The following is a 26,408-nucleotide window of genomic DNA, read 5'->3' as shown; positions in this document are numbered from 1 at the left end:
GCTTGACAGAGAGATGGAGCAACATGACTGCAAAACACTTGAATCTCCCCCATTGAGGTAAGGGGCAGCGTTAGTCTTTTATTATATAGAAAATATATATATACTGTACAATGTATTTTGAAAAACTTGATTATAGCATATTTATTGCTTTTATTTATATTATATTCATTAACAGTATATTGTTTGCAAATGTTGGGGGTACGGATAACGCAGATGACGGAGAACCACTGCTGTAGAGGCCCTGCCGTCCCCCGTACAGATATGCAGGTCAAGGCATTCGCTTGTATAATAAATACTTACGCACTGAGAGTGACCAAAGAAACCTACATAGCGCCAACACATCCGTGCGCACCTTGGGCCTGATTCATGTGTGCACAGTAAAGCAAAATACCAGGAAACTGGGCACCTAGGTAAAACCATGCTGCGCTGCAGGTGGGGCAGATGTAACTTGTGCAGAGAAAGTGACATTTGGGTGAGGTTTGTTCAAACGGAGATCTATATCTAAAAAGCGGTCTACTATCTGTGGACTACATGCAAAAGCAGCCTGCATTTACCCTGCAAAGAAACAATATGGATGTAGTGGGTCCCCCTGCATTGTAACATGGTTTAGTCCAGACACAAGGTTACGTGCTGTTTTTACCTATGAATGTAGTGGGTCCCCCTGCATTGTAACATGGTTTAGTCCAGACACAAGGTTACGTGCTGTTTTTACCTTACTCACCAATGTGAATCGGGCTTTTTTTTGGGCCGAACCCATCTGTTAGTTCTGCGCTTTTTACAATCCCAGGTGTAGATGACGCACTTAAGCTCCTATACCACATGGATGAAGTTCTAGAAGCGGGACAGTCCAGACCCCAAAATCATTAATAACCTCCAGTGTGCGACTCTGTAAACTCCTGACATAGAGCTGTACAGCCCATTAGGATCTAGCTGGTAGGTCAACAGTGTCTATGTCGACAAGCAAAAGGTCGATGACAATGGTTGACACATGACAAAGTCAACATGTTTTTCACAATCTTTTTTTTAAATTTTTCATACTTTAATCAATTTGGAATGATGCAGTGTGCTGAGTGTCAGGTGCTTGCTCAAGTGTCAACATTGACATAAAAAATGTGACAAATGCACTTTGACATGTTCAGATGTTAACATTTTTTGTGAGTGTCGACCTTTTTAACAACGTTGACTTTCTGCATGTTGACCTTTTGTCAATGACACTGTTGACCTAGCACACGTCGCACCACACGCAACACATTTAAACTATGTTTCATTTGGGTTGAACCATTTCATGGATTTGGATATTTATGATATTGCTACAACCAGGGCTATTTTTCAGCAGGCTCCAGCAGGAACTGAGGCCCTTATTCTAGTTCACTCTTTCTGACAAAATCCTTCTTAGATGGACAAAACCATGTGCACTGCAGGGGGGGGGGGGGGAGATTTAAAATGTGCAGAGAGAATTCGATTTGGGTGAGTTATTTTGTTTCTGTGCAGGGTAAATACTGGCTATTTTATTTCTACACTGCAATATAGATCTCACTTTGAAGTAAAACCCCACCCAAATCTAATTCTCTCTGCACAAGTTACATCTGCCCCACCTGCAGTGCACATGGTTTTGTCCGTCTAAGAAGGATTTTGTCAGAAAGAGTGAACTAGAATAAGGGCCTCAGTTCCTGCTGGAGCCTGCTGAAAAATAGCACTGGCTACAACGAATAAGAAAACGGGACTAGCCGCGTATTAAGATATCGGCCATCTTTGGTAGAATAACGGATTCACAATAATTTCATTCTTTCTTTTTTAATAAAATTGACCATAATGAATTAGAAAAGAATGCTAGCACATGACGGCAGCGCCCTCCTGGCCCCGTAGGATTCCCATCGCTGAATGCGCCTGCCTACGGCAATTACAACCGGCATCAAGCAATCGCCACATTCCGGACTGGTTACCTGCCGGCCTGTTACGTCTAGGTTTTAACTTCACAGAAGATACTGAAGGAAACATCCGTTCAACATCTAAAATGACATCAGTTCAATAAAAAATATTTTATATAAAACTTTTTTTTTTTGAATGTCAGTACGTTATTCCCTCCATATAGTATATACAAATGCACCGCACATTTTACAACTCCGCCGAAATCATTGAGTCATTATGTCCGTGGATATCGCAGTCTTCTAGTAAAGATGACTGCTTCATGTCCATTTTGTAAGCTTTACTGCCTTTGCTTCCAAAGGACTGTACTCCTATACTACTTGGGTGGCTCTGCATTGACATATGGGATAGTAAAGGGATGTTGGCATCTTGGTTGGAGCCTGAAGAAGGTAAGCTGGTCACATGACCAGTGCTAGTCGATCCGCTTGCACTACTTGGCGAGCGGCTCTTTGGCGGTGGGCAATGTTGAATGACTCTTGGTGGTCCCGCTGGTTGGTAGTGAGCAGTAGGAAAAGCAGCGTATCCTGGTGGGATAGGGTAACCATTGATTGGTATGAACCTCTGGTTTTGAGGTAATGGTGGCCCGATGAAGCCAGTAATTTGGCCCTGCGGCATCCCTTGAGCCGAGAAGATAAAATTAGGATATCTTTGATTGCTTAAGTTGCTCACAGGGCTAGCACTCAGAGATGTTGTCTGGGTTGTGGCGTTACCCCCCGAGGGTGTAGTAGAGCTTGTGTGACTTGAAAGTCCTTCCCAGGACCTAAGCCTCATGTGGATATCCTTGAACCTTGGTCTCCTAGATGGTATCTCCTGCCAACACTCGGTCATCAGGCTGTACATTCTGGGAGGACAATCCTCAGAGCATGGCAGCAGCTGCCTTTTACGGATCATATCGATGACTTCTTGGTTACTAAAGCCATAAAAAGGTTGAAGGCCAAAGCTGAATATTTCCCACAATACCACCCCGTAGGACCAGATGTCAGAGTCGGAGGAAAACTTCCCGTACATTATTGCCTCTGGAGGCATCCACCGAATGGGAAGAAGCGACTTGTTTTGGACTCTGTAGTAATCGCTTGAGTATATTTCTCGAGAGAGACCAAGGTCAGAAATTTTGACATGAAGTTGTTCTCCGACCAAGATGTTCCGGGCCGCCAGGTCTTTATGGACAAAGAAATGACTGGACAAATACTCCATCCCAGCTGCAATCTGAACGGCAATGTGCAGGAAATCTCCATGATCAAGGCTCGATTTTACCGTGCCGTCCTCATCGCTACTGCAGCCAACATCCGAATGTGGGGACCTCATGATGAGGAACTCGTGGAGATCTCCTTGATTCATGTATTCGAACAACATGCACACTGGCTGCTCCTGAGTTACCACCCCGAGAAGGCACACAATGTTGGGATGATGTAGCTCGGACATAAGAGAGGCCTCCTGCTGAAACTCTGACCACTGCTGTGGATTGTTGTAATCCTTGAGTGTCTTGATGGCGACGAGCTGAGCGTGATCCATCCCCGGGAGGTACAGATGACCTTTATAGATCTTTCCAAAGGCACATTCACCCAATTCTTCCATAAACCTTACTGCGGACAGAGGGAGCTCCTTTGCTTTGGTCTGTAAAGGAAAAGTATAGAGTAATCAACACAACTTTCTGGCACCAATCAGTATTTATCTGAATATACAGCTATCCATTCAGCATCCCGGCAGGGGGGGATGCCGGCAGTCACAATACCAACACCGGCATTCCAACTAGAGCCAGTAGACTGATTCTGTAATGCCGGCAATGACAAATATACAGACGCCGGAATACCAATAGCATTAGACCAGGAAAATGTAGAGGGGTTAGGTTTAGGCACTGGGGGGGGGGGGACTTGAGTTAGGCTGTGGGTTGGGGTTAAGGTAAATGTTGCGGCGGTGGTGGTTTAGGCATATTGAAGGGGGTAGTCCTTGGCTGCAGGGTGGGGGTTAGGTGTAGGTAGCAGGGTACAGGGGTCAGGCACTGTCAGGGAGGCTTAGGCTGTGGGGCGGGGGGTTAGGTTTAGGAAGTGGGGTACAGGGGTTAGGCACTATCTGGGGGAGGGATAGGTTTAGAAATGGGGTGCAGGGCTTAGGGTTAGGCACTAGCAGAAGGGTTAGGCTGTGGGTCGGGGGCAGAGTTAGGGTACAGGGGGAATCCTCGGCCAGGATTCCCTCCATCGGAATGCCGGCATCAATATTCTGAATACCGGCATCCCCATCTTTGGTAATCCGTAGGTATCGTCTATTATACTGTACTCTAATAACACTTAATAATGTCTTATAATGGCAATAAGGGAACAGTTCACCGCTAGGATGCAGAAGATGAAAAAAGGGCCACATCTGACCCCTCCTTCCATCTGCCCAATCACAAGACTTCTGTACTGATGCTGTTATTCCTCTACATCTCCCAGGATCCCTCTGGTTGAACGCCAAACAGTAATTCCACAGCTATAGACAGTTAAATGCTAACTTCAAACATAACGGCTCTATGGCTCTGTTAAATATAATTAATAACAAAATAATAGCATATGGCTACATGGGAGTTAATTGCACATTTAGTGTACGCTGCCATAAATAGCGCTGGCACATTCCTGCGTGACTATAAATAGGATACGATCGGCCGCTGCGTGTAATTACGGCTGGAAACTATTTCACATTAAATGTATCAACAAACAGATCCCACTGTACTGGCTGCTCCTCATAAGCCAGATCCACAGCAAACTCTCCCTGTAATATATATATAACTTCATATGCCGGGCTCTGGGGTGATTACTAAAGTGAGAGGTAATGATGGAAATACTATATATATATATATATATATATATATATATATATATATATATATATATATATATATATATATATATATATATATATACCCCCAGCTGCCCCTATTATAGACTCGACACCTCCTTTTCTTCCTCATTGTCCCTGATATGTCTGTTTGGGTTTTAAAATTCACCATAACCGTGGTTTTTGAACATGGTGAAGTTGCTGCAGCTTCCATGGCATTATATCCTGCGGTAGGGATGGCCATCGGTGCGGTCGCCATTGAGGCAGATGGCGACTGCAACTAAACTGTGTAAAAATGATACACCAGTATGGAATGGGTCTGAATCGGCCCCACAGTTTGCACAGCTTGCAATTGCCATTCCTAATTGTGACTTGGTGTCAGGCTCAGATATAAATACAGAGCATTATAGAATTCGTAAAACATAAGTCATGTGACACAAGAGGGCGGGGCCTATTTCTATCATACAGACAAACAAAAAAAATTCCATAAATCAGGTGCAAAATCTGGGTTGTGTGTTTTTTTTTTAATGTAAACAAATGATGTCATAGTACAGCACTGTAAACAAATGACTTCATAGTCCAGTACTGTAAACAAATGACATCATAGTACAGTACAGTAATTAAATGATGTCATAGTACTGTACTGTAAACATTTGACATCATAGTACTGTAAACAAATGATGTCATAGTACAGTACTGTAAACAAATGACCTCATAGTACAGTACTGTAATCAAATTATGTCATAGTACTGTAAACATTTGATATCACAGTACTGTAAACAAATGACTTCTTAGTCCAGTACTGTAATCAAACAATGTCATAGTACTGTACTGTAAACATTTCACATCATAGTACTGTAAACAAATGATGTCATAGTACTGTACTGTAAACAACTGACATCATAGTACTGTAAGCAAATGATGTCATAGTACAGTACTGTAAACAAATTACGTCATACTTCGGTACTGTAAACAAATGACATCATAGTACTATGCACAAATTACATCATAGTACAGTACTGTAAACAAACGACTTCATAGTACAAATTATGGCATAGTACAGTACAGATTACACTTATTTTATCTACTAAGTGGGCTAAAAAAACACCCCAAAAAACAATTACACTTATAAATCTGAGAAAGCCCAAGTATCAAAGCACAATTGGCCAATTGTTCCCCAATTACTTAAATATCGCATGAAGTAACAATACCCCAGTAAGTCAATAGCCGTGTTACTGCTCGCATGCCACGGATAGCAAATCAGGGTTCTGAAATATGGAGCCAGTTAAACGTATGTCAATGGCAGGAAATTAGCTGTGTTGTTGGGTCCAGATGGTTTGCGTTACAAAAAATCCTTTAGGCCAAACTTGTTTAGATCTGCCATATTGTAAATTATATCCCAGTAATCAAAGCAAAGTGACCTAGGCCTGACCTGTGCGCGGGGTCCGCCCGCCTCACCCAGCTCAATACAGCCCTATTAATGGAGCTAACCCGTAAAGATGTGGCTCAGCCGGCCGGTGCAGTGCGATGAAGATCCCGCCTGTTTGACAAGGTCGTGTTTTACGACCGTGTACAATAGCGTAAAACAATTGTGTGATGGACCCAAAATAAACAGTCTATATAACTGGGAATTGGAACCAGCCATTACTGGTTTGCAATCAGTGTCTTCAGTTTATTGCAAGACAGAGAGGAGATGGGTTTATTAGGTGTCTCGTCTAGGGAATCCAAATGTATATACAGGTTGAGTCTCCCTTATCCGTATATCCTAAAACCTACGGTCTTCAGCGGCATCCCCGGTCCCAAGGATGCATTGCGTGGGTGCGTGGCCTGCATTATATGATATATATGGCTAACTACTCATCATCCCTATGAGGTGAAGTACCGCCATTGACCAACTCGAGGCCACTCAACGGACCAAATTACTCTTTTGTGTGCTAAAAGATTTTTTACAGGGACACTGATCTGTTTCAAACTTGCTGAAAATGGAGAGGGAGCTGTGAAGACAGAGATGGAAGGTAGGAGCAGCAGGACCCAGACTGTGGGTAGGGTGGACAGTTTGTGAGCTAAAACTGTCACAGTTCAAAGTGAAAGTAAAAAAACGGCCACAGCTCAAAGTGAAAACTGTCACAGCTCAAAGTGAAAATACATTTTGACAGGCTTTTAACTAGTGCATATATAATCATAAACATTTACATTGAGACATTCTTTTCTTTATGATTAGTAAAACTAATAGCACTAACATCGCCAACACTAAGGTTCTAGGGGGGAGATGCACTAAATGCAAAATGCGGTAAAAGCCCCAGATTTCCCCACTAAAATCCGATCGCCAAATCTGGCGTTATTCTATAGAAGCCGTGGTGTTTGAGGGATCCGTCACAAATCCCTCCCAGCATGCCCCGCGGCCGGCGACGTCAACTCTGCACATACGACGAGGGACTCCCGGGTCTAAGAGCCAGAAGTCCAGCGCGGGAGCCGCGTCGCAAAGGACAGTTCTTATCGCAAGAGCTGTCCCTTGCGTTAATAATTGCATATGTTAGTGCATACACACTGGACAATGTATGCGCTGAGACATTGGCGGGCTATTTCCCTTGAACTTCCCCAGTGTCTTAGACGAAAGTTGTGGAGCATACACAACAACAGAGTAACTTCTGAAAGATATCCGAAATTGAGCTGCTTGCACTGTCGACGAACAACCTTGATGAACGACCAGCGGGGAACACACATCAACGCTCTTCGTTCGTAACATACACACTGAACGATATTTTAAACAATATCATTCAGAAGAGCCAAAATGAACGATAATGGTCAAAAACTGTAGAGTTTGTTATTAATAGAGACAGGATTATATGCATTTGCATATTTTGTCCATTCTCACTGGTTATTGCATATTTTAACTAAAATCTAGTGATGGTGCATATTTTAGGCCCCGCCCTCTTCCCACCCGCGAGCCACAGCACTGCTTTGCCCTGCTGCTGGGCAGGTAGTGGTAGAGTGTGCAGGCTGGGGCAATATGTGCGCAGTGTGGGGAACCTTGGATGTATGATATGTCTGCTCTAGGCTGCCAATCCATGTTGATAAAAGTCAATCGGGGCGGATGCCATTGCGAAGCTCCTGAACTTTTGCCTGCCCCTGATCTGGGACTTTACACCAAGAGACAGATTTCTGCAGCAGAGGAGGCGGGCCGAAGGGTTGTGACATCATGCGGCGCCATTCACTGCACCGTCCTCACACGCGATGCTAAAATTTGATCCATCGGCGCTGGAGATGAGGGTCCGTGTAGTTGATGCAAGAAGAGCTTTGGACGCTGCAGTCTGCTGTAGCAGCCAGGAAGAAAACAAATCCTGTGTACAGCACTAGACATCTGCAGATGCTGTGGGCTTATTTTTGAGGTTTATTTGCAACTAATTTTATGCTGATTTTTAAATAAACAAGTAAAAAATTACTTTTTTTATTATTTAATGTAGCATATTTTAACACTTTTCATGCATATGTTAAGTATTTTTCATGCATATTTCAAGCTTTTTATGTTGCATATAATCCTGTCTCTAGTTATTAATGTGGAATGCCGGTGATGTGGGGTGGCAAATGTTAATGCTTCCCCCCCAGGCCTGGCTAACCTGTGGCTCTCTAGCTGTTGTGAAACTAAACATCCCAGCATGTCTTGCCGCAGTTTTAACATTACCTCATAGCAAGGCATGCTGGGACAGGTAGTTTCACAATAACTGGAGAGCCAAAGGTCAGGCCTGGGTTATCTTATGACCTTGTAGACCCTGCACCCCTTATACACCCGCACTCACCCACAAACAACTATCCATGTATTCTTACCTTGGGTTTATAAGCATTCAACATGGACATCTCAACGTTTTGCCCGCGAACGTGCTTCGGCTGCTGCGCCACTGCCGGAGATGATGTCTTCTGGTTATTGCGGCAGATGCAAATGAAAAAAAACAATAGCGCAATCGCCAAGGGGATAGCGACACTTGGGACTAGGATGTAGAGAATCTCCATTTTGTTTTTCTCCTTAGAGTCCTGGGTGTCTGAGAAATAAAGATACGTACACGAGAAATGAGTCAATTCCAATGCAGTGTCCCAGCTGTGGAAGATGTGGGCATTTTAGTAATGGCACATAGACAGAGGAGCTTAGTCCTTTGCACAGAGCGCGAGTACAAAATGGCTGCCATAGGTGACAAGTATGTGTAAGGCTCAGAATATATGTAACACATAGCAACATAATAATGGTTGCAAGTCTCGTTGGTTGCTACTTGTTACATAAGAATGGCATTGGCTACTATGGTGTGACGTTGCCCATAGCAACCATTTAGATTCTGTCTATAATTTTGTAAGATGCAACAGAGAAATGACAGACAGAATATTATTGGTTGCTATGGGAAACATCACAATTTTTAGAAGCTTTAGTGCATTTACCTCAAAATGTACAGTAACCCTCAGCAACCAGTAAGGCATTTGTATCCATTGACTAATGCACGCTAGATCGCTGTGGATTGGTTGCTGGGTACACAGCAGGGTCTGCTTATATGGCCGTCAGACTGCCGTAAAAGGGCAAGGCAATATATTCAGTGCGGCCTAGTGATCTGGGGATAGAAACGGTGGATTTGGGGGGGGGGGGGGGGGGGGCAGACTCCCAGTTTGTAAGCAGCTCTCCATGTTGCAGAACTACAACTCTCAGCGAAAGGTTATGATGTAGCCATAGCAACGCTAGCTTGGCTATGTTATTCCCATGTGACGGAGACACTTTCCAGTGGATTTTCTGTCATCTGTGCTAAATAACCTGATGAAGTCACATAACCGTCAACTTACAGGGACCCCACTTTCCTGCCAGATCCTGAAATATTCCTGGGGAATCTTGCTGCAGGGGGAGATTGGACACCGGTTTTCTTCAAGATTCATCAAGAGGCAACTTTGTCCCCAGGATGGCAGGACCCCGGGAACCTCATTAATTCTATATTAACCAGCAACAATCACTAATAGATCATTTGAAATTTTTGTGATGTGATATTGAGGTTTATAACCTGCGAGTTGCAGACAGCAGCGACACCTGAAAAGGTTGACTTAAGTTTTTGGGTGACTAGTTACGAGCCCATTAACAACATAACTGTAATGTCATTGCCATTGGCGGCTGTGCGCTCCTGATCTGCTCCACTCGGCGCCATCTAGTGGCTGCCGGTGCACAAAGCACTTACATTCCCCCCAATAGAGGTGAGGAACTGTGGTAGCCTTTTATTAATTAGGATACTATCACCATTTGAAAAAAAATGTAGCATAATTAACATCCACAAATTTGTCTATTTGTACAACTATGCGGATAAATATTTACAAATGTGTGAAATAAGACAGCAAAATAAAATCTTTTTGAATGGGGCCTTATTCAGGCCTGTTTGCAAGGCTGCAATTTTTGTAGATGGATAAAACCATGCTGGGCTGCAGGTGGGGCAGATGTAACAGGTACAGAGAGAGTTCGATTTGGGTGAGCTATATTGTTTCTGTGCAGGGTAAATACTGACTGCTTTATTTTTACACTGCAATTTGGATTTCAGTTTGAACACCCCCCACCCAAATTTAACTCTCTCTGCACCCTTTACATCTGCCCCACCTGCAGTGCAGCCGTGCTAACAGGTGTGAATCAGGCCCATGAACCGTAGCTATAAACCAGATTGCAGCCATTACAGCTGCTACCCGCCGGGTCACAGGTGGGAAAGGACAGTAATGGGGCTTTGGAGCTGATACATCACTGTAGACATTTGCACAGCGATAGAGCGGAGCATTTGGGGTGACTGCTGCAGAACACATGCAGCACGGGAGGTCAGCCTTGTTGGGGCATTTCCTGTCTGAGATGTTGCGGCTTTGGGTTCAGGCTGTGCAGTCTTCCTCCGCTGGGCTAGTTTTTCACCTACTACAAAGGCAGTCTGTAACCAGGGGTGCACGGATCACACAGCACAGTAGCATTGCTAGCATGACACAGGGCCTCCCTCTGCCCACAATATGCCATCGTACTGCCATGCACGCTCAGGGGTGCTGTGGGCTATCAGGGGGTGACACTAGGGGGTGGGGTACCACCTCATCCCTTTCATTCTGGACACATTAATTACACAGGTTCTGTGGCTGGCTGACTTCAAGACTCCATTTCACCTGGTTTTAATCAGCCACAGAACCTGTTTAATGAATATGAAAGGGATGAGGTGGTAACCCTAGGTGACACTCCCTGTACCCCACATGAGGTGGTAACCCTAGGTGACGCTCCCTGTACCCCACATGAGGTGGTAACCCTAGGTGATGCTTTGTGTACCCCACATGAGGTGGTAACCCTAGGTGACACTCCCTGTACCCCACATGAGGTGGTAACCCTAGGTGACACTCCCTGTACCCCACATGAGGTGGTAACCCTAGGTGACGCTCTCTGTACCCCACATGAGGTGGTAACCCTAGGTGACGCTCTCTGTACCCCACATGAGGTGGTAACCCTAGGTGATGCTTTGTGTACCCCACATGAGGTGGTAACCCTAGGTGACACTCCCTGTACCCCACATGAGGTGGTAACCCTAGGTGACACTCCCTGTACCCCACATGAGGTGGTAACCCTAGGTGACGCTCTGTGTACCCCACATGAGGTGGTAACCCTAGGGGATGCTGTGTACCCCACATGAGGTGGTAACCCTAGGTGACGCTCTCTGTACCCCACATGAGGTGGTAACCCTAGGTTATGCTCTCTGTACCCCACATGAGGTGGTAACCCTAGGTGACGCTCTCTGTACCCCACATGAGGTGGTAACCCTAGGTGATGCTTTGTGTACCCCACATGAGGTGGTAACCCTAGGTGACACTCCCTGTACCCCACATGAGGTGGTAACCCTAGGTGACACTCCCTGTACCCCACATGAGGTGGTAAACCCAGGTGACGCTCTGTGTACCCCACATGAGGTGGTAACCCTAGGGGATGCTGTGTACCCCACATGAGGTGGTAACCCTAGGTGACGCTCTCTGTACCCCACATGAGGTGGTAACCCTAGGTTATGCTCTCTGTACCCCACATGAGGTGGTAACCCTAGGTGACGCTCTCTGTGCCCCACATAAGGTGGTAACCCTAGGTGACACTCTTTGTACCCCACATGAGGTGGTAACCCTAGGTGACGCTCTCTGTACCCCACATGAGGTGGTAACCCTAGGTGACGCTCTCTGTACCCCACATGAGGTGGTAACCCTAGGTGATGCTTTGTGTACCCCACATGAGGTGGTAACCCTAGGTGACACTCCCTGTACCCCACATGAGGTGGTAACCCTAGGTGACACTCCCTGTACCCCACATGAGGTGGTAACCCTAGGTGACGCTCTGTGTACCCCACAGGTGGAAACCCTAGGTGACGCTCTGTGTACCCGACATGAGGTGGTAACCCTAGGTGACGCTCCGTGTACCCCACATGAGGTGGTAACCCTAGGTGACGCTCTCTGAACCCCACATGAGGTGGTAACCCTAGGTGACGCTTTCTGTACCCCACATGAGGTGGTAACCCTAGGTTATGCTCTCTGTACCCCACAAGAGGTGGTAACCCTAGGTGATGCTCTGTGTACCCCACATGGGGTGGTAAACCCAGGTGACGCTCTGTGTACCCCACATGAGGCGGTAACCCTAGGGGATGCTGTGTACCCCACATGAGGTGGTAACCCTAGGTTATGCTCTCTGTACCCCACATGAGGTGGTAACCCTAGGTGACGCTCTCTGTACCCCACATAAGGTGGTAACCCTAGGTGACACTCTTTGTACCCCACATGAGGTGGTAACCCTAGGTGACGCTCTGTGTACCCCACATGAGGTGGTAACCCTAGGTGACGCTCTGTGTACCCGACATAAGGTGGTAACCCTAGGTGACGCTGTGTACCCCACATGAGGTGGTAACCCTAGGTGACGCTCTCTGTACCCCACATGAGGTGGTAACCCTAGGTGATGCTTTGTGTACCCCACATGAGGTGGTAACCCTAGGTGACACTCTCTGTACCCCACATGAGGTGGTAAGCCTAGGTAATGCTTTCTGTACCCCACATGAGGTGGTAACCCTAAGTTATGCTCTCTTTACCCCACATGAGGTAACCCTAGGTGATGCTCTGTGTATCCCAAATGAGGTGGTAACCGTAGGTGACGCTCTGTGTACCCCACATGAGGTGGTAACCCTAGGTGACGCTGTGTACCCCACATGAGGTGGTAACCCTAGGTGACGCTCTCTGTACCCCACATGAGGTGGTAACCCTAGGTTATGCTCTCTGTACCCCACAAGAGGTGGTAACCCTAGGTGATGCTCTGTGTACCCCACATGGGGTGGTAAACCCAGGTGACGCTCTGTGTACCCCACATGAGGTGGTAACCCTAGGGGATGCTGTGTACCCCACATGAGGTGGTAACCCTAGGTGACGCTCTCTGTACCCCACATGAGGTGGTAACCCTAGGTTATGCTCTCTGTACCCCACATGAGGTGGTAACCCTAGGTGACGCTCTCTGTGCCCCACATAAGGTGGTAACCCTAGGTGACACTCTTTGTACCCCACATGAGGTGGTAACCCTAGGTGACGCTCTGTGTACCCCACATGAGGTGGTAACCCTAGGTGACGCTCTGTGTACCCCACATGAGGTGGTAACCCTAGGTGACGCTGTGTACCCCACATGAGGTGGTAACCCTAGGTGATGCTCTCTGTACCCCACATGAGGTGGTAAACCCAGGTGACGCTCTCTGTACCCCACATGAGGTGGTAACCCTAGGTGACGCTCTCTGTACCCCACATAAGGTGGTAACCCTAGGTGACACTCTTTGTACCCCACATGAGGTGGTAAACCCAGGTGACGCTCTGTGTATCCCACATGAGGTGGTAACCCTAGGGGATGCTGTGTACCCCACATGAGGTGGTAACCCTAGGGGATGCTGTGTACCCCACATGAGGTGGTAACCCTAGGTGACGCTCTCTGTATCCCACTGACAGCTGACTCCCATTTTTTTCAGCTTAATTAACTCTACAAGCAGAGGAGGTTTCCACCGTCAGTTGACCTGAACTTATTGTCAATACCGGCATTGCGTACAACCCTGAATCAGACCAAAAAGGACAATGTTCCCCACCTTATTTCTACCACTAAATGTGAGCAGTCCCTAAGGGCCAGATGTATCAAGCTTCAAAAAGTGATAAAGTGGAGTGTGATAAACAAGCAGCCAGTTGGCCCCCAAAAGTCAAACCCATCCTGTAACATGGCAGTCAGGAGCTGATTCGCTGGTTGTTTATCACTCTCCTTTTTATCACTTTTTGAAGCTTGATACATCTGTCCCGAAAGGAGAATTTATAATCCCAATGAAATGTTGTTACCTGAGCAGGTGGAACCTCAATTAGTGCTCAGTAGTATCTAAAATATGAAAAACCAAAACTCATGTCGACCTTTACATATGTCGACAATAGCCATGGGAAGCTTTTACTTGACCATGTCGACCTATTGATATATCAGCAATGCGGATCCCGCCACATACGTGCAAAACCAAAGAGGACCAATAATGTGTTAGGTGGTCACAATGGATGAAAGGAAGACCACCAGGTTGGGCTGTAAAGCGTGGTAGAGACGAACACACAGACAGTGTAATCCATGCTTACCGCAGGCAGGAATGTCGCACACCTCGTGTTTAAAGTTCTCGTCCAATGTGAAGCACCAGGGGGCTTCTTTCTGGTTCCCCGGGTTCCTGCAGTAGGAATGGCCCCCATTTAGCTCAGGGTAACGCATGGCGTTAAATGTGTGGGTATGTGGATACTGGGAATTCCAAGGCTGGCATTGGCGTCCCGATTTGGTGACACTTGCCGTGCCGCGGTAATCAACTCCGGTGCTGTTATAGCACTTATGGTCTGCAATGGGAATAGGTACATTTTAGGAACACCTCTTGTAAACTACATATAATTAAGACATGTGTTATAAAATGTTTCCACAGATAGCAATATTCAGAAACTGGAGAGATATTAAATATTGTCTGTATCAGAGACACGTTATGCAACATGCAATAGACAATAGGGGGACACTGGAGCAGATTCAATTCATTATCACCCCAATGCTGCATCTCCGCAGGATAAGCCCCAGGTGCTGCACTTACCTGCAAATACAAATCGCCATAAAGTGCACCCCCTGGGGCATAACGCACACGGAACCCATATATTCCTGCACTTACCCGCCGGTGTGCCATGCACAGAAAATGCAGAATAAATCAATAGCCCTGGTCTTTAAATTACAGGGGGGGGGGGGGACTGACCCATAGGGGGGCATTTAATAGGATGAGAGATTCAGAAAGTGAGAGATTTGGCAAGAAATCTCCTTTTTTTTTTTTAAAGCGGCAATCCTTTACGCACAGAATCAAACTGGTTTTGCAGTGTAAATGATTGCCGCTTTAAAAAAAATAATTCTTACCAAATCTCTCCCTTTCTGAATCTCTCATCCTATCACATTTCACCCTTAGTGTCTCTTCCACATTAAGGGGGTTATTTTAGTTCACTCTTTCTGACAAAATCCTTCTTAGATGGACAAAACCATGTGCACTGCAGGTGGAGCGGATTTAAAATGTGCAGAAAGAATTACATTTGGGAGAGTTATTTTGTTTCTGTGCAGGGTAAATACTGGCTGCTTTATTTTTACACTGCAATATAGATCTCACTTTGAAGTAAAACTCCACCCAAATCTAATTCTCTCTGCACATGTTACATCTGCCCCACCTGCAGTTCACATGGTTTTGTCCATCTAAGAAGGATTTTGTCAGAAAGAGTGAACTAGAATAAGGCCCTAAGCTTGCATACTGCAGACATTCTGTAGAAACATAAACTATCCCCAATGACGAGAAGAAGTTTTTATGTTCCGATGTAAGGACATTCCTGAGAATTGGGCCCTTTCCCGGTCTCCCTCACGGATTGGTAAGGTATAAATGCTGCTGACGTATCAAAGCCATGTTTGGAGTGGACCAGAAGTAGCAGCGTCCACAAATACCCTTTTGATAAAGCTAAATGAGGCGTCATTGTAATAAATCAGCCATGTGAATGTCTGAAAAAGAACACGGCTGAGTATAAAAACACAATTGTGAGGTTGCGAGTCTGGCCCGCATCGCGGTGTGGCGGCGCATTGGCAGAAGACTCGGTGTAATATGTTAAGGCTAAATCCAATACAATTTTTGTTGGCACTCGGAGAAGGGAAAACCTTCGTGTGAACAGTAGGAGTTGGGTTTTTGCCTCTCTGATGAGGCCACCGATCTGCACTCACTTTTATTGATGGGCTCCGCCATTGGTATCCCGATCCGTATACAGTTGCTGGCCTCAGGGCTGTCTGGCTGGGGAAGGTCCTCACAGTTAGGAAGTTTCAACCTCATTAAAATCATGGGGTTGGATCTGGCAAAGATGTACTCGGCTTGACACAGGACGTTCTCCAAGATTTCACACTCGTCGCGGCACAGGTCTCGTGGTTTGGGGGACGCCGACGTCTCGGAGCAGTAGGGGAAGGCGTAGTGACAAAGGGATGGGATGGCGAACTGGGAGCATTTATCCGACAGGTGGTTGGAGGTGCCGATCATGGTGAAGGCGGCTAAAACAAACAGGAAGGAAGGGTTGAGAAAGAACGTATCATTTATAACAGTGAATAGACAAGCATCAATGAACTGTCCCATAATGCAGCAGTCAAACTCAACTCTTACAACACCATACAATTATGGGCAAGGATCTAGAGGAAACGATTCGGGATGTGCCAGATGTGTCCTAATGCAGGATAACCGCTATATCTTCTCTGAGGCCTTGGAAGATGTGATGTGACTTCTGTACGGACCAGAAAGTCCATCTTGCTAACATATGCTATTTCAGTACAGCGGTCCCAATTTCTAGCGGACAAATGGGCGTGTCTTCATTTCAAATGGGCATGGTTAAGGTATCTTTGTAAGGCTGGCCTGGTCTGAGATAATTGCTGAGCAAGAATGTAGGTATGTATATAAATACCACATGTACCACAAGGAATCTAACAATGCAACCGCTGCACCCGGCACTCTTTACCGTTCCCAATCCTGGTGTGCGTGGACGGTCAAGCAGGACGAAGTAAAAAAAAAAGAAAAACGCACGTTGACCATAACCATACATCGTACCCATTCGATATCGTGATATATGGCTCATTTTTAGGAATGGCAACTTCAGCCTTATTCAGCTTTACGAATGATTACACCATTGATAAAACTCGGCCAAAGAGTTCTATCTGATCAGCTAATTTACAGTCATTCCTACTGCTGAATTCAGCTCCTAATTTTCCAGGCGTATTTGGCTGAAGCCTGCATGGATCAGTCAGATCCGTCATATCAGTCAGATCCGTCATACCAGTCAGATCCGTGCGATGCTTCTCTGTGTAACAATAGGATAAGTAAATAAATAATAGTAAAAAACTATAACCAGCCCCATTAAATTGGTCCTAGTTGCAGAAATACGGGGGGGGGGCTCCTCATGTATTTCTATAATCAACACCAGGCTCTTGGTCTGATTCCAAAAATACAGGGGGATAAAAGGAGTAGGGGTCCCCCATATGTCATGCCATAGCCGAGGGACACTTTTAACATGGGTGCCGGAGGCGGTCCCAACAGTCGGGATCCTGACTGTCAAACCGCCGACAGACAGGTGCCCAACGCCCACCCGCTATTTCCCCTCGTGGGGGTCCACGACCCCCATAGAGGGAGAATAGAATAACCCGCAAGGGGTTTTGTTGCGCTCACCATGCTGTCTGACTCCGGGCAGTCGGGACCCTATACCACACCCTTTTACATAAGGTCCCCTGGCTGTGGCATGACACCGCTGGTTGGGCCCGGTGCTGGTTGCGGAAATACAGTGGACTCCTTCTCCTTTTGTATTTCGGGAACCAGGACCGGGGAAAGAGGCTGCTGCTTCAGCAGCAAAATACAAATGACTTCACCTGCGGAAAATACAAATCCGGAGAATACGGCGGTTTAGTAAATTATCCGTATTCCCAGGTCGCATTTTTGGGCCGATCCCGTCCATATGCGATCGTAAAGGGATCAGCCGTGTTCGGCAGAACTATCTCCCCATTGTGTTGACCAGTATCATGTCGACATGTTGACCGTGTTAAACTAATGCATGTTGATCAATAGTGGTCGATATACTGACTGATCTATGGGCCTGATTCATGGTTGTACACGTCACACATGGGCAGCGCGATCGAGGAGCATGCGCAATCTGTCGATATACGCTTTATTGCAAAAACATTGACCATCTTTTCTTGCTTCGCCCGCCGTGCTCCGGGCAGGTGCCTACTTCAGTCCACGTCCGAGTATGAAAAAGTAAAAAAAATTTGTGGAAAACGCATGTCGACCTTTTCACATGTCGACCTATCACCGGGATTCCTTGAACCGTAGCTGCATTCAGCAGCGCTGTGCTTTAATAATGAAATTCTATATAGAGGCTTATTCGTTACCATGGCCACACATCGGGTTACGCACAGTCAGGCAGTGGAGTGGCAGCGCTGGGGAAATACTAAGACGGAGTTCTGTCCCCCCCCCCCCCCCCCCTGCGTTTTCTGGGGCACTCTCAGAAATGCCAGTGGCCTGCCCCCAAACGCCGGCAGGATGTCAGTCAAACTGCGAGCAGCGAAGCGAAGGCGTACCATGCGAATGCGCGGCCATTCAATAATCACTCCATAAGGTCTGAATGACCCCTATACATGGGAGCCATTGCTGACGCATCCATCACATCTGCGACCACTGTATCAGACCATCATGCAACCGTTAAGACAAAGGTGTATCTGATTTCCATTGCCCACATTATATACACAGTACAAGCACCCATCTGTGGTACTCGGGAGATCAGCATAAACAGACTGAGCGCCATATAATAATACAGACAGTAACATATCATGTGGCGTACCTGTAATCTGGTTCTCTATCTCCCCCTGCATGTGCAGAGACTCCATGTAGATGGTCCGGTTCCCAATGAAGCGAGCACAGGCGATTCCTCTGTACGGCTGGCAATATCCATCTTCCTCAAACTCGTCCCTAGTTATACCGAATACAAGATGACAATTCTGTGAGTCAGCCAAGAGAGGGCGCCAGAGAACAGTACATGGAAAGTGTCCACCTATCAGAGGCTGCGGGAAGAGTCTGCTGTCAGTCTACATAGAATATATCATCACAAAACTATTCAATTACATATAAATGACGTTCGCATCCATGCATGCAAAGTAATTATATGGGGTGGGCCCGGACTCTGGCTTTCCATACCTTGACCACTATTCATACTGTGGTGAGGGGGGGTCTATGCACTAAGTATTGGAGAGAGATAAAGTCAATCAGTTCACTTTAGCTCTCTCTATAGGGGCCAGATGTTCTAAACCTTGAAAAGTGATAATGTGGAGAGTGATAAAGTACAAGCGGATTAGCTTCTAACTGCCCTGGTACAGAGGTGTTTGAAAAAAATGACATTTAGGCACAACTTGGTTGGTAGTTTATCTTTCTCAACTTTATCACTATCTAAGGCTTAATACATCTGGTCCTAAGAGACTTAGTACATAGACTCCTTGAGGAGAGATTAAGTGGACAGAGATAAAGTACCAGCCAATCAGCTCTTAGCTGCCTTGGTTACAGACTGTGTTTGAAAAATGACAGTAAGGAGCTGACTGGTTGACAGTTTATCATTTGTTTACCCCAAAATTTGGATCCCAGACAGAATCACTCCCTTTTTACATTATACACAGATGAGTGGAGCTTACTATCTATGCTGTCTATAGCAACCAATCAAATTCAGTATATCATTTCTGTATTGCAGACAATGGTAGACAAAGGTTGCTATGGGCAACCCCACCGCTTTTCATTTTTAGAAGCTTTATTACACTTGCCCCTTATACTTCCAGGCCGACATTGCCAAGGAGTATACGGTATACAACACTGGCATTATTGGCGAGGCCGGAGTGTTGTGGATTCTGACGCAGACTGATTAAAGTAATAGTGGGCATTTGGGTCTGGTAACGAGGTGTGGCACATTTAATGTGGGCATTTTGTGAACGTTCTGTGGGGATGTCGCTGCCTTTTGACGGGATACGGTCCTATTATCGACCACACTTAGGTCGACAGTTATTAGGTCGACTCCGTTGGGTCGACATGCAGGAAGGTTGACAGGGTTCTAGGCCGACGTGGTTGAAGGTCGACGTGGATGAAGGTCCACAGGTGTCTACGTCGACAGGGGACAAGGTCGACATGGTTTTAGGTCGACATAGCGTCAGGTCGACATGAGTTATGTCGACAGGTTGCGAGTTCGACATGGGTTTTTTCACTTCACGTTCCATGGTGGAGTAAGGGAAGTGACACTGGAACAAACTAGCACAAAAGCCAGTCTAAATAATACTCAGAAATAGGGAATAAAAGAGGGACATTCAGGAGATGCGGAAAACATGGTGAGTGCCCCAACGTATTGTCTGCTGGCTCTGTTGGAGGCGACGTGCACCAGAGTGACGCACAATTCCGTGATGGGAACGCCGGAGGATTATTTATTTTATTATTAGTTTGGATCGTGTTCTAGCCAAAGATAAAGCTCCATCAGGGCGCTGCAAAGGGTTGGCTGCAGTCCACCCGAGGACGGGAAGAATAATGTCAGACATTTAAGATTGTAAGTATTGGGCAAATGTACAAGAGAAGCATTAGAGTATGTGTGTGTGGGGAACAGTTACAGCAGTGATAGTGTGTGTGTGGCCTGTGTGTGGCAGAAGTGTGTGTGTGTGTGCGAGATTGTGCGTGATGTTTTTCTGCAACACTGCATATCAGCATATCAAAACACAACATACTGTACTATATGGACTCAAAGTTTGATGCAGGGACTCCCATTGAAAAGGTATTCTTTATAACAGATCATTACTTTATTAAATAATTATTAATGGGATTGCACTTGACACTAGCTGGGGACCCTGCTCCTCCCACTATATAACTCTCAGTCTGTGGCTTCCTGCTGCCTCTATTCCCCTCCTCACATCATGTCACTGCCCCTGTCACACGCAGCCCTGTCCTCACTGACACATCACCCATCTACTGATATACTCTGTGCTGCTGGGGACCCTGCGCCTCCCACTATATAACTCTCAGTTTGTGGCTTCCTGCTGCCACCATTCCCCTCCTCACATCATGCCACCGCCCCTGTCACATGCAGCCCTGTCCTCACTGACACATCACTCATCTCCTGATATACACTGTGCTGCTGGGGACCCTGCACTATAACTCTCAGTTTGTGGCTTCCTGCTGCCTCCATTCCCCTCTTCACATCATGTCACTGTCACATGCAGCCCTGTCCTCACTGACACATCACTCATCTCCTGATATACTCTGTGCTGCTGGGGACCCTGCTCCTCCCACTATATAACTCCCAGTCTGTGGCTTCCTGCTGCCTCCATTCCCCTCCTCACATCATGTCCCCATTAATATATTTTCACCAGTGAACAGGTCACTACTGTACCTCCCACATGGCCAGCTCACAACTGTGATACTGTGATCCAATTGGCTACAAGCTGTTCTGTCACCGCCCACTGCAAATATTAGGACATTCCACATTTGCCATTTATCAGTGTCATCTGAAATGATCTCAGGAAGTCACGCACAGGACATGTATGTAAAATACCAGAACCTACCAAATCAGCAATGGATATCTATACCAGGTTGAACTAGATGGACACAAGTCTTTTTTCAGCCTTACCTACTATGTAACTATATGTAATTACAATGTGGATACCAGCACAGATCTACAGTGATATATACCCGGTATTACAGGACAGCTGATAACAGCATCGAAGCAATGGAAGTCTGTAGATCGGGATCAGCGCTGTCAGAGGCCTCCGCGCCATTATCTGCTATTACACCCACTAAGATTCATCCAACCCATGTGTACTGTACCATAAGCAGCTCCTGCGGCCTGATCACCATCTGTGATTAGTGATGCCAAATCCCCGCAATCATTTCTACTACAAATTGCTAATTATCTTGTAAGTCGCTCGCAAACCTCCGAAGGCCGATGTTACGGGAGTCAGAGCCAAAACATCTGATATAAATTCTCTGCAAGTTCTGGAACAGCCCTTGGGCCAGATGCACTAAGCTTCAAATGTGATACAATGGAGAGTGATAACCAACCGACCAATCAGCTCCTGCCTTATCAAACTCAGCCTGTGACATGACAGGCAGCAGCTGATTGGCTGGCCGTTTATCACTCTCCATTCTATCACATCTGAAGCTTAGTGCATCTGGCCTCTTGTACTAAGCTGCGCTGAAAACCAACCAAACACAGAGATACAGGGGTACATTTACGGTCCCTTTGGACAGCCTAACCTATTCCTACACCCCTCTCCCTCCCAGAGCCCTAACCTCAGTACCCCCGCCCCGCAGCCTAGCCCTAACCCCCTTCTAAGTGCCTAACCCTAACTTCCCCTTCCCTGGTCTATCCCTAACCCCAATCACAATGCAGGAAGTCAGGAATCCTTCATCTACATCCTCATCAACGGCAGAATTTTCGGCGCCAGTTTTTTCATGTATTACCATTTTTCTTGTGTCGATCTGTACTGGTAGAAGTTCTGATACTATGATATCCCAGCCATCTCCTGTACCTCCCACCCATTCCCAATTACAGTGTGTTTCTGGGTTTCTAACAGACAATTTCAGGCAAAAACTATTATTTTATTTTAAGTATTGGACGGTTGGGCGGCGTTAAGGGACTAAGCAGCGAAGCCTTACTGAATCAGTCCCACAGTCAGGTGGAATGCATATAAGCCATACAACACCCATACACAAACATACATGTTGCTAAGCAATCACATATACACACACATGTTTACACACCCGGCATTATACATAACATGTACATAGAAGAAGAAAGCACAGGCACCAACACAACTAACATAGCACATTCTACACAACATGTACACAGAAGAAGGAAGCACAGGCACCAACACAACTAACATAGCACATTCTACATAACATGTACACAGAAGAAGGAAGCACAGGCACCAACACAACTAACATAGCACATTCTACATAACATGTACACAGAAGAAGGAAGCACAGGCACCAACACAACTAACATAGCGCATTCTACATAACATGCACACAGAAGAAGGAGCACAGGCACCAACACAACTAACATAGCACATTCTATATACAGTAAAATGTACACAGAAGAAGGAAGCCCAGGCACCAACACAACTAACATAACATGTACACAGAAGAAGGAAGCACAGGAACCAACACAACTAACATAGCACATTCTACATAACATGTACACAGAAGAAGGAAGCACAGGCACCAATACAACTAACATAGCACATTCTACATAACATGTACACAGAAGAAGGAAGCACAGGCACCAACACAACTAACATAGCGCATTATAAATAACATGTACACAGAAGAAGGAAGCCCAGGCACCAACACAACTAACATAACACATTCTACATAACATGTACAACAGAAGAAGGAAGCACAGGCACCAACACAACTAACATAGCGCATACATAAGATGTACACAGAAGAAGGAAGCCCAGGCACCAACACAACTAACATAGCACATTCTACATAACATGTACACAGAAGAAGGAAGCACAGGCACCAATACAACTAACATAGCACATTCTACATAACATGTACACAGAAGAAGGAAGCACAGGCACCAACACAACTAACATAGCACATTCTACATAACATGTACACAGAAGAAGGAAGCACAGGCACCAACACAACTAACATAGCACATCCTACATAACATGTACACAGAAGAAGGAAGCACAGGCACCAACACAAGTAACATAGCACATTCTACATAACATGTACACAGAAGAAGGAAGCCCAGGCACCAACACAACTAACATAGCACATTCTACATAACATGTACACAGAAGAAGGAAGCACAGGCACCAACACAACTAACATAGCACATTCTACATAACATGTACACAGAAGAAGGAAGCCCAGGCACCAACACAACTAACATAACGCATTCTACATAACATGTACACAGAAGAAGGAAGCACAGGCACCAACACAACTAACATAGCACATTCTACATAACATGTACACAGAAGAAGGAAGCACAGGCACCAACACAACTAACATAGCACATTATAAATAACATGTACACAGAAGAAGGAAGCACAGGCACCAACACAACTAACATAGCACATTCTACATAACATGTACACAGAAGAAGGAAGCACAGGCACCAACACAACTAACATAGCACATTCTACATAACATGCACACAGAAGAAGGAAGCGCAGGCACCAACACAACTAACATAGCGCATTCTACATAACATGTACACAGAAGAAGGAAGCACAGGCACCAACACAACTAACATAACACATTCTACATAACATGTACACAGAAGAAGGAAGCACAGGCACCAACACAACTAACATAGCACATTCTACATAACATGTACACAGAAGAAGGAAGCACAGGCACCAACACAACTAACATAGCACATTATAAATAACATGTACACAGAAGAAGGAAGCACAGGCACCAACACAACTAACATAGCGCATTCTACATAACATGCACACAGAAGAAGGAAGCACAGGCACCAACACAACTAACATAGCGCATTCTACATAACATGTACACAGAAGACGGAAGCACAGGCACCAACACAACTAACATAGCACATTATAAATAACATGTACACAGAAGAAGGAAGCACAGGCACCAACACAACTAACATAGCGCATTCTACATAACATGCACACAGAAGAAGGAAGCACAGGCACCAACACAACTAACATAGCGCATTCTACATAACATGTACACAGAAGACGGAAGCACAGGCACCAACACAACTAACATAGCACATTATAAATAACATGTATACAGAAGAAGGAAGCACAGGCACCAACACAACTAACATAGCGCATTCTACATAACATGCACACAGAAGAAGGAAGCACAGGCACCAACACAACTAACATAGCACATTCTACATAACATGTACACAGAAGACAATAGCACAGGCACCAACACAACTAACATAGCGCATTCTATATACAGTAACATGTACACAGAAGAAGGAAGCACAGGCACCAACACAACTAACATAGCACATTCTACATAACATGTACACAAAAGAAGGAAGCACAGGCACCAACACAACGAACATAGCGCATTCTACATAACATGTACACAGAAGACAGAAGCACAGGCACCAACACAACTAACATAGCACATTCTACATAACATGTACACAGAAGAAGGAAGCACAGGCACCAACACAACTAACATAGCACATTCTACATAACATGTACACAGAAGAAGGAAGCACAGGCACCAACACAACTAACATAGAGCATTCTACATAACATGTACACAGAAGAAGGAAGCACAGCCACCAACACAATTAACATAGAGCATTCTACATAACATGTACACAGAAGAAGGAAGCGCAGGCACCAACACAACTAACATAGCACATTATAAATAACATGTACACAGAAGAAGGAAGCACAGGCACCAACACAACTAACATAGCGCATTCTACATAACATGCACACAGAAGAAGGAAGCACAGGCACCAACACAACTAACATAGCACATTCTACATAACATGTACACAGAAGACGGAAGCACAGGCACCAACACAACTAACATAGCACATTATAAATAACATGTACACAGAAGAAGGAAGCACAGGCACCAACACAACTAACATAGCGCATTCTACATAACATGCACACAGAAGAAGGAAGCACAGGCACCAACACAACTAACATAGCACATTATAAATAACATGTACACAGAAGAAGGAAGCACAGGCACCAACACAACTAACATAGCACATTATAAATAACATGTACACAGAAGAAGGAAGCACAGGCACCAACACAACTAACATAGCGCATTCTACATAACATGCACACAGAAGAAGGAAGCACAGGCACCAACACAACTAACATAGCGCATTCTACATAACATGTACACAGAAGACGGAAGCACAGGCACCAACACAACTAACATAGCGCATTCTATATACAGTAACATGTACACAGAAGAAGGAAGCACAGGCACCAACACAACTAACATAGCACATTCTACATAACATGTACACAAAAGAAGGAAGCACAGGCACCAACACAACGAACACAGCGCATTCTACATAACATGTACACAGAAGACGGAAGCACAGGCACCAACACAACTAACATAGCACATTCTACATAACATGTACACAGAAGAAGGAAGCACAGGCACCAACAAAACTAACATAGAGCATTCTACATAACATGTACACAGAAGACGGAAGCACAGGCACCAACACAACTAACATAGCACATTATAAATAACATGTATAACATGTACACAGAAGAAGGAAGCACAGGCACCAACACAACTAACATAGCGCATTCTACATAACATGCACACAGAAGAAGGAAGCACAGGCACCAACACAACTAACATAGCGCATTCTACATAACATGTACACAGAAGACGGAAGCACAGGCACCAACACAACTAACATAGCACATTATAAATAACATGTACACAGAAGAAGGAAGCACAGGCACCAACACAACTAACATAGCGCATTCTACATAACATGCACACAGAAGAAGGAAGCACAGGCACCAACACAACTAACATAGAGCATTCTACATAACATGT

The 26,408-nt window shown here is 45.5% G+C and overlaps 1 protein-coding gene across 1 annotated transcript in view; it reads right to left on the bottom strand.

Annotated features, from left to right (window-relative positions):
• Window positions 1–1,659: 1,659 nt before the first annotated feature.
• The window catches only part of ROR1 (receptor tyrosine kinase like orphan receptor 1), a 201,209-nt gene continuing 176,460 nt past the window's right edge, over window positions 1,660–26,408 (bottom strand). Inside the window, exons 5-9 of the mRNA XM_083157682.1 lie at window positions 18,658–18,785; window positions 16,013–16,330; window positions 14,374–14,619; window positions 8,563–8,774; window positions 1,660–3,540 (exon numbers count right to left, since the gene is read on the bottom strand). Coding sequence (XP_083013808.1) covers window positions 2,116–3,540; window positions 8,563–8,774; window positions 14,374–14,619; window positions 16,013–16,330; window positions 18,658–18,785 — 2,329 coding nt within the window. The 3' untranslated portion in view covers window positions 1,660–2,115. The remainder of the gene's footprint in view (window positions 3,541–8,562; window positions 8,775–14,373; window positions 14,620–16,012; window positions 16,331–18,657; window positions 18,786–26,408) is intronic.

The sequence above is a fragment of the Crinia signifera genome, chromosome 8, assembly GCF_055691185.1.
Source record: "Crinia signifera chromosome 8, ASM5569118v1, whole genome shotgun sequence".
Taxonomy (NCBI): domain Eukaryota; kingdom Metazoa; phylum Chordata; class Amphibia; order Anura; family Myobatrachidae; genus Crinia; species Crinia signifera.
The sequence above is the reverse complement of the archived record's forward strand: the minus strand, read 5'-3'. Positions and strand labels throughout refer to the sequence as shown.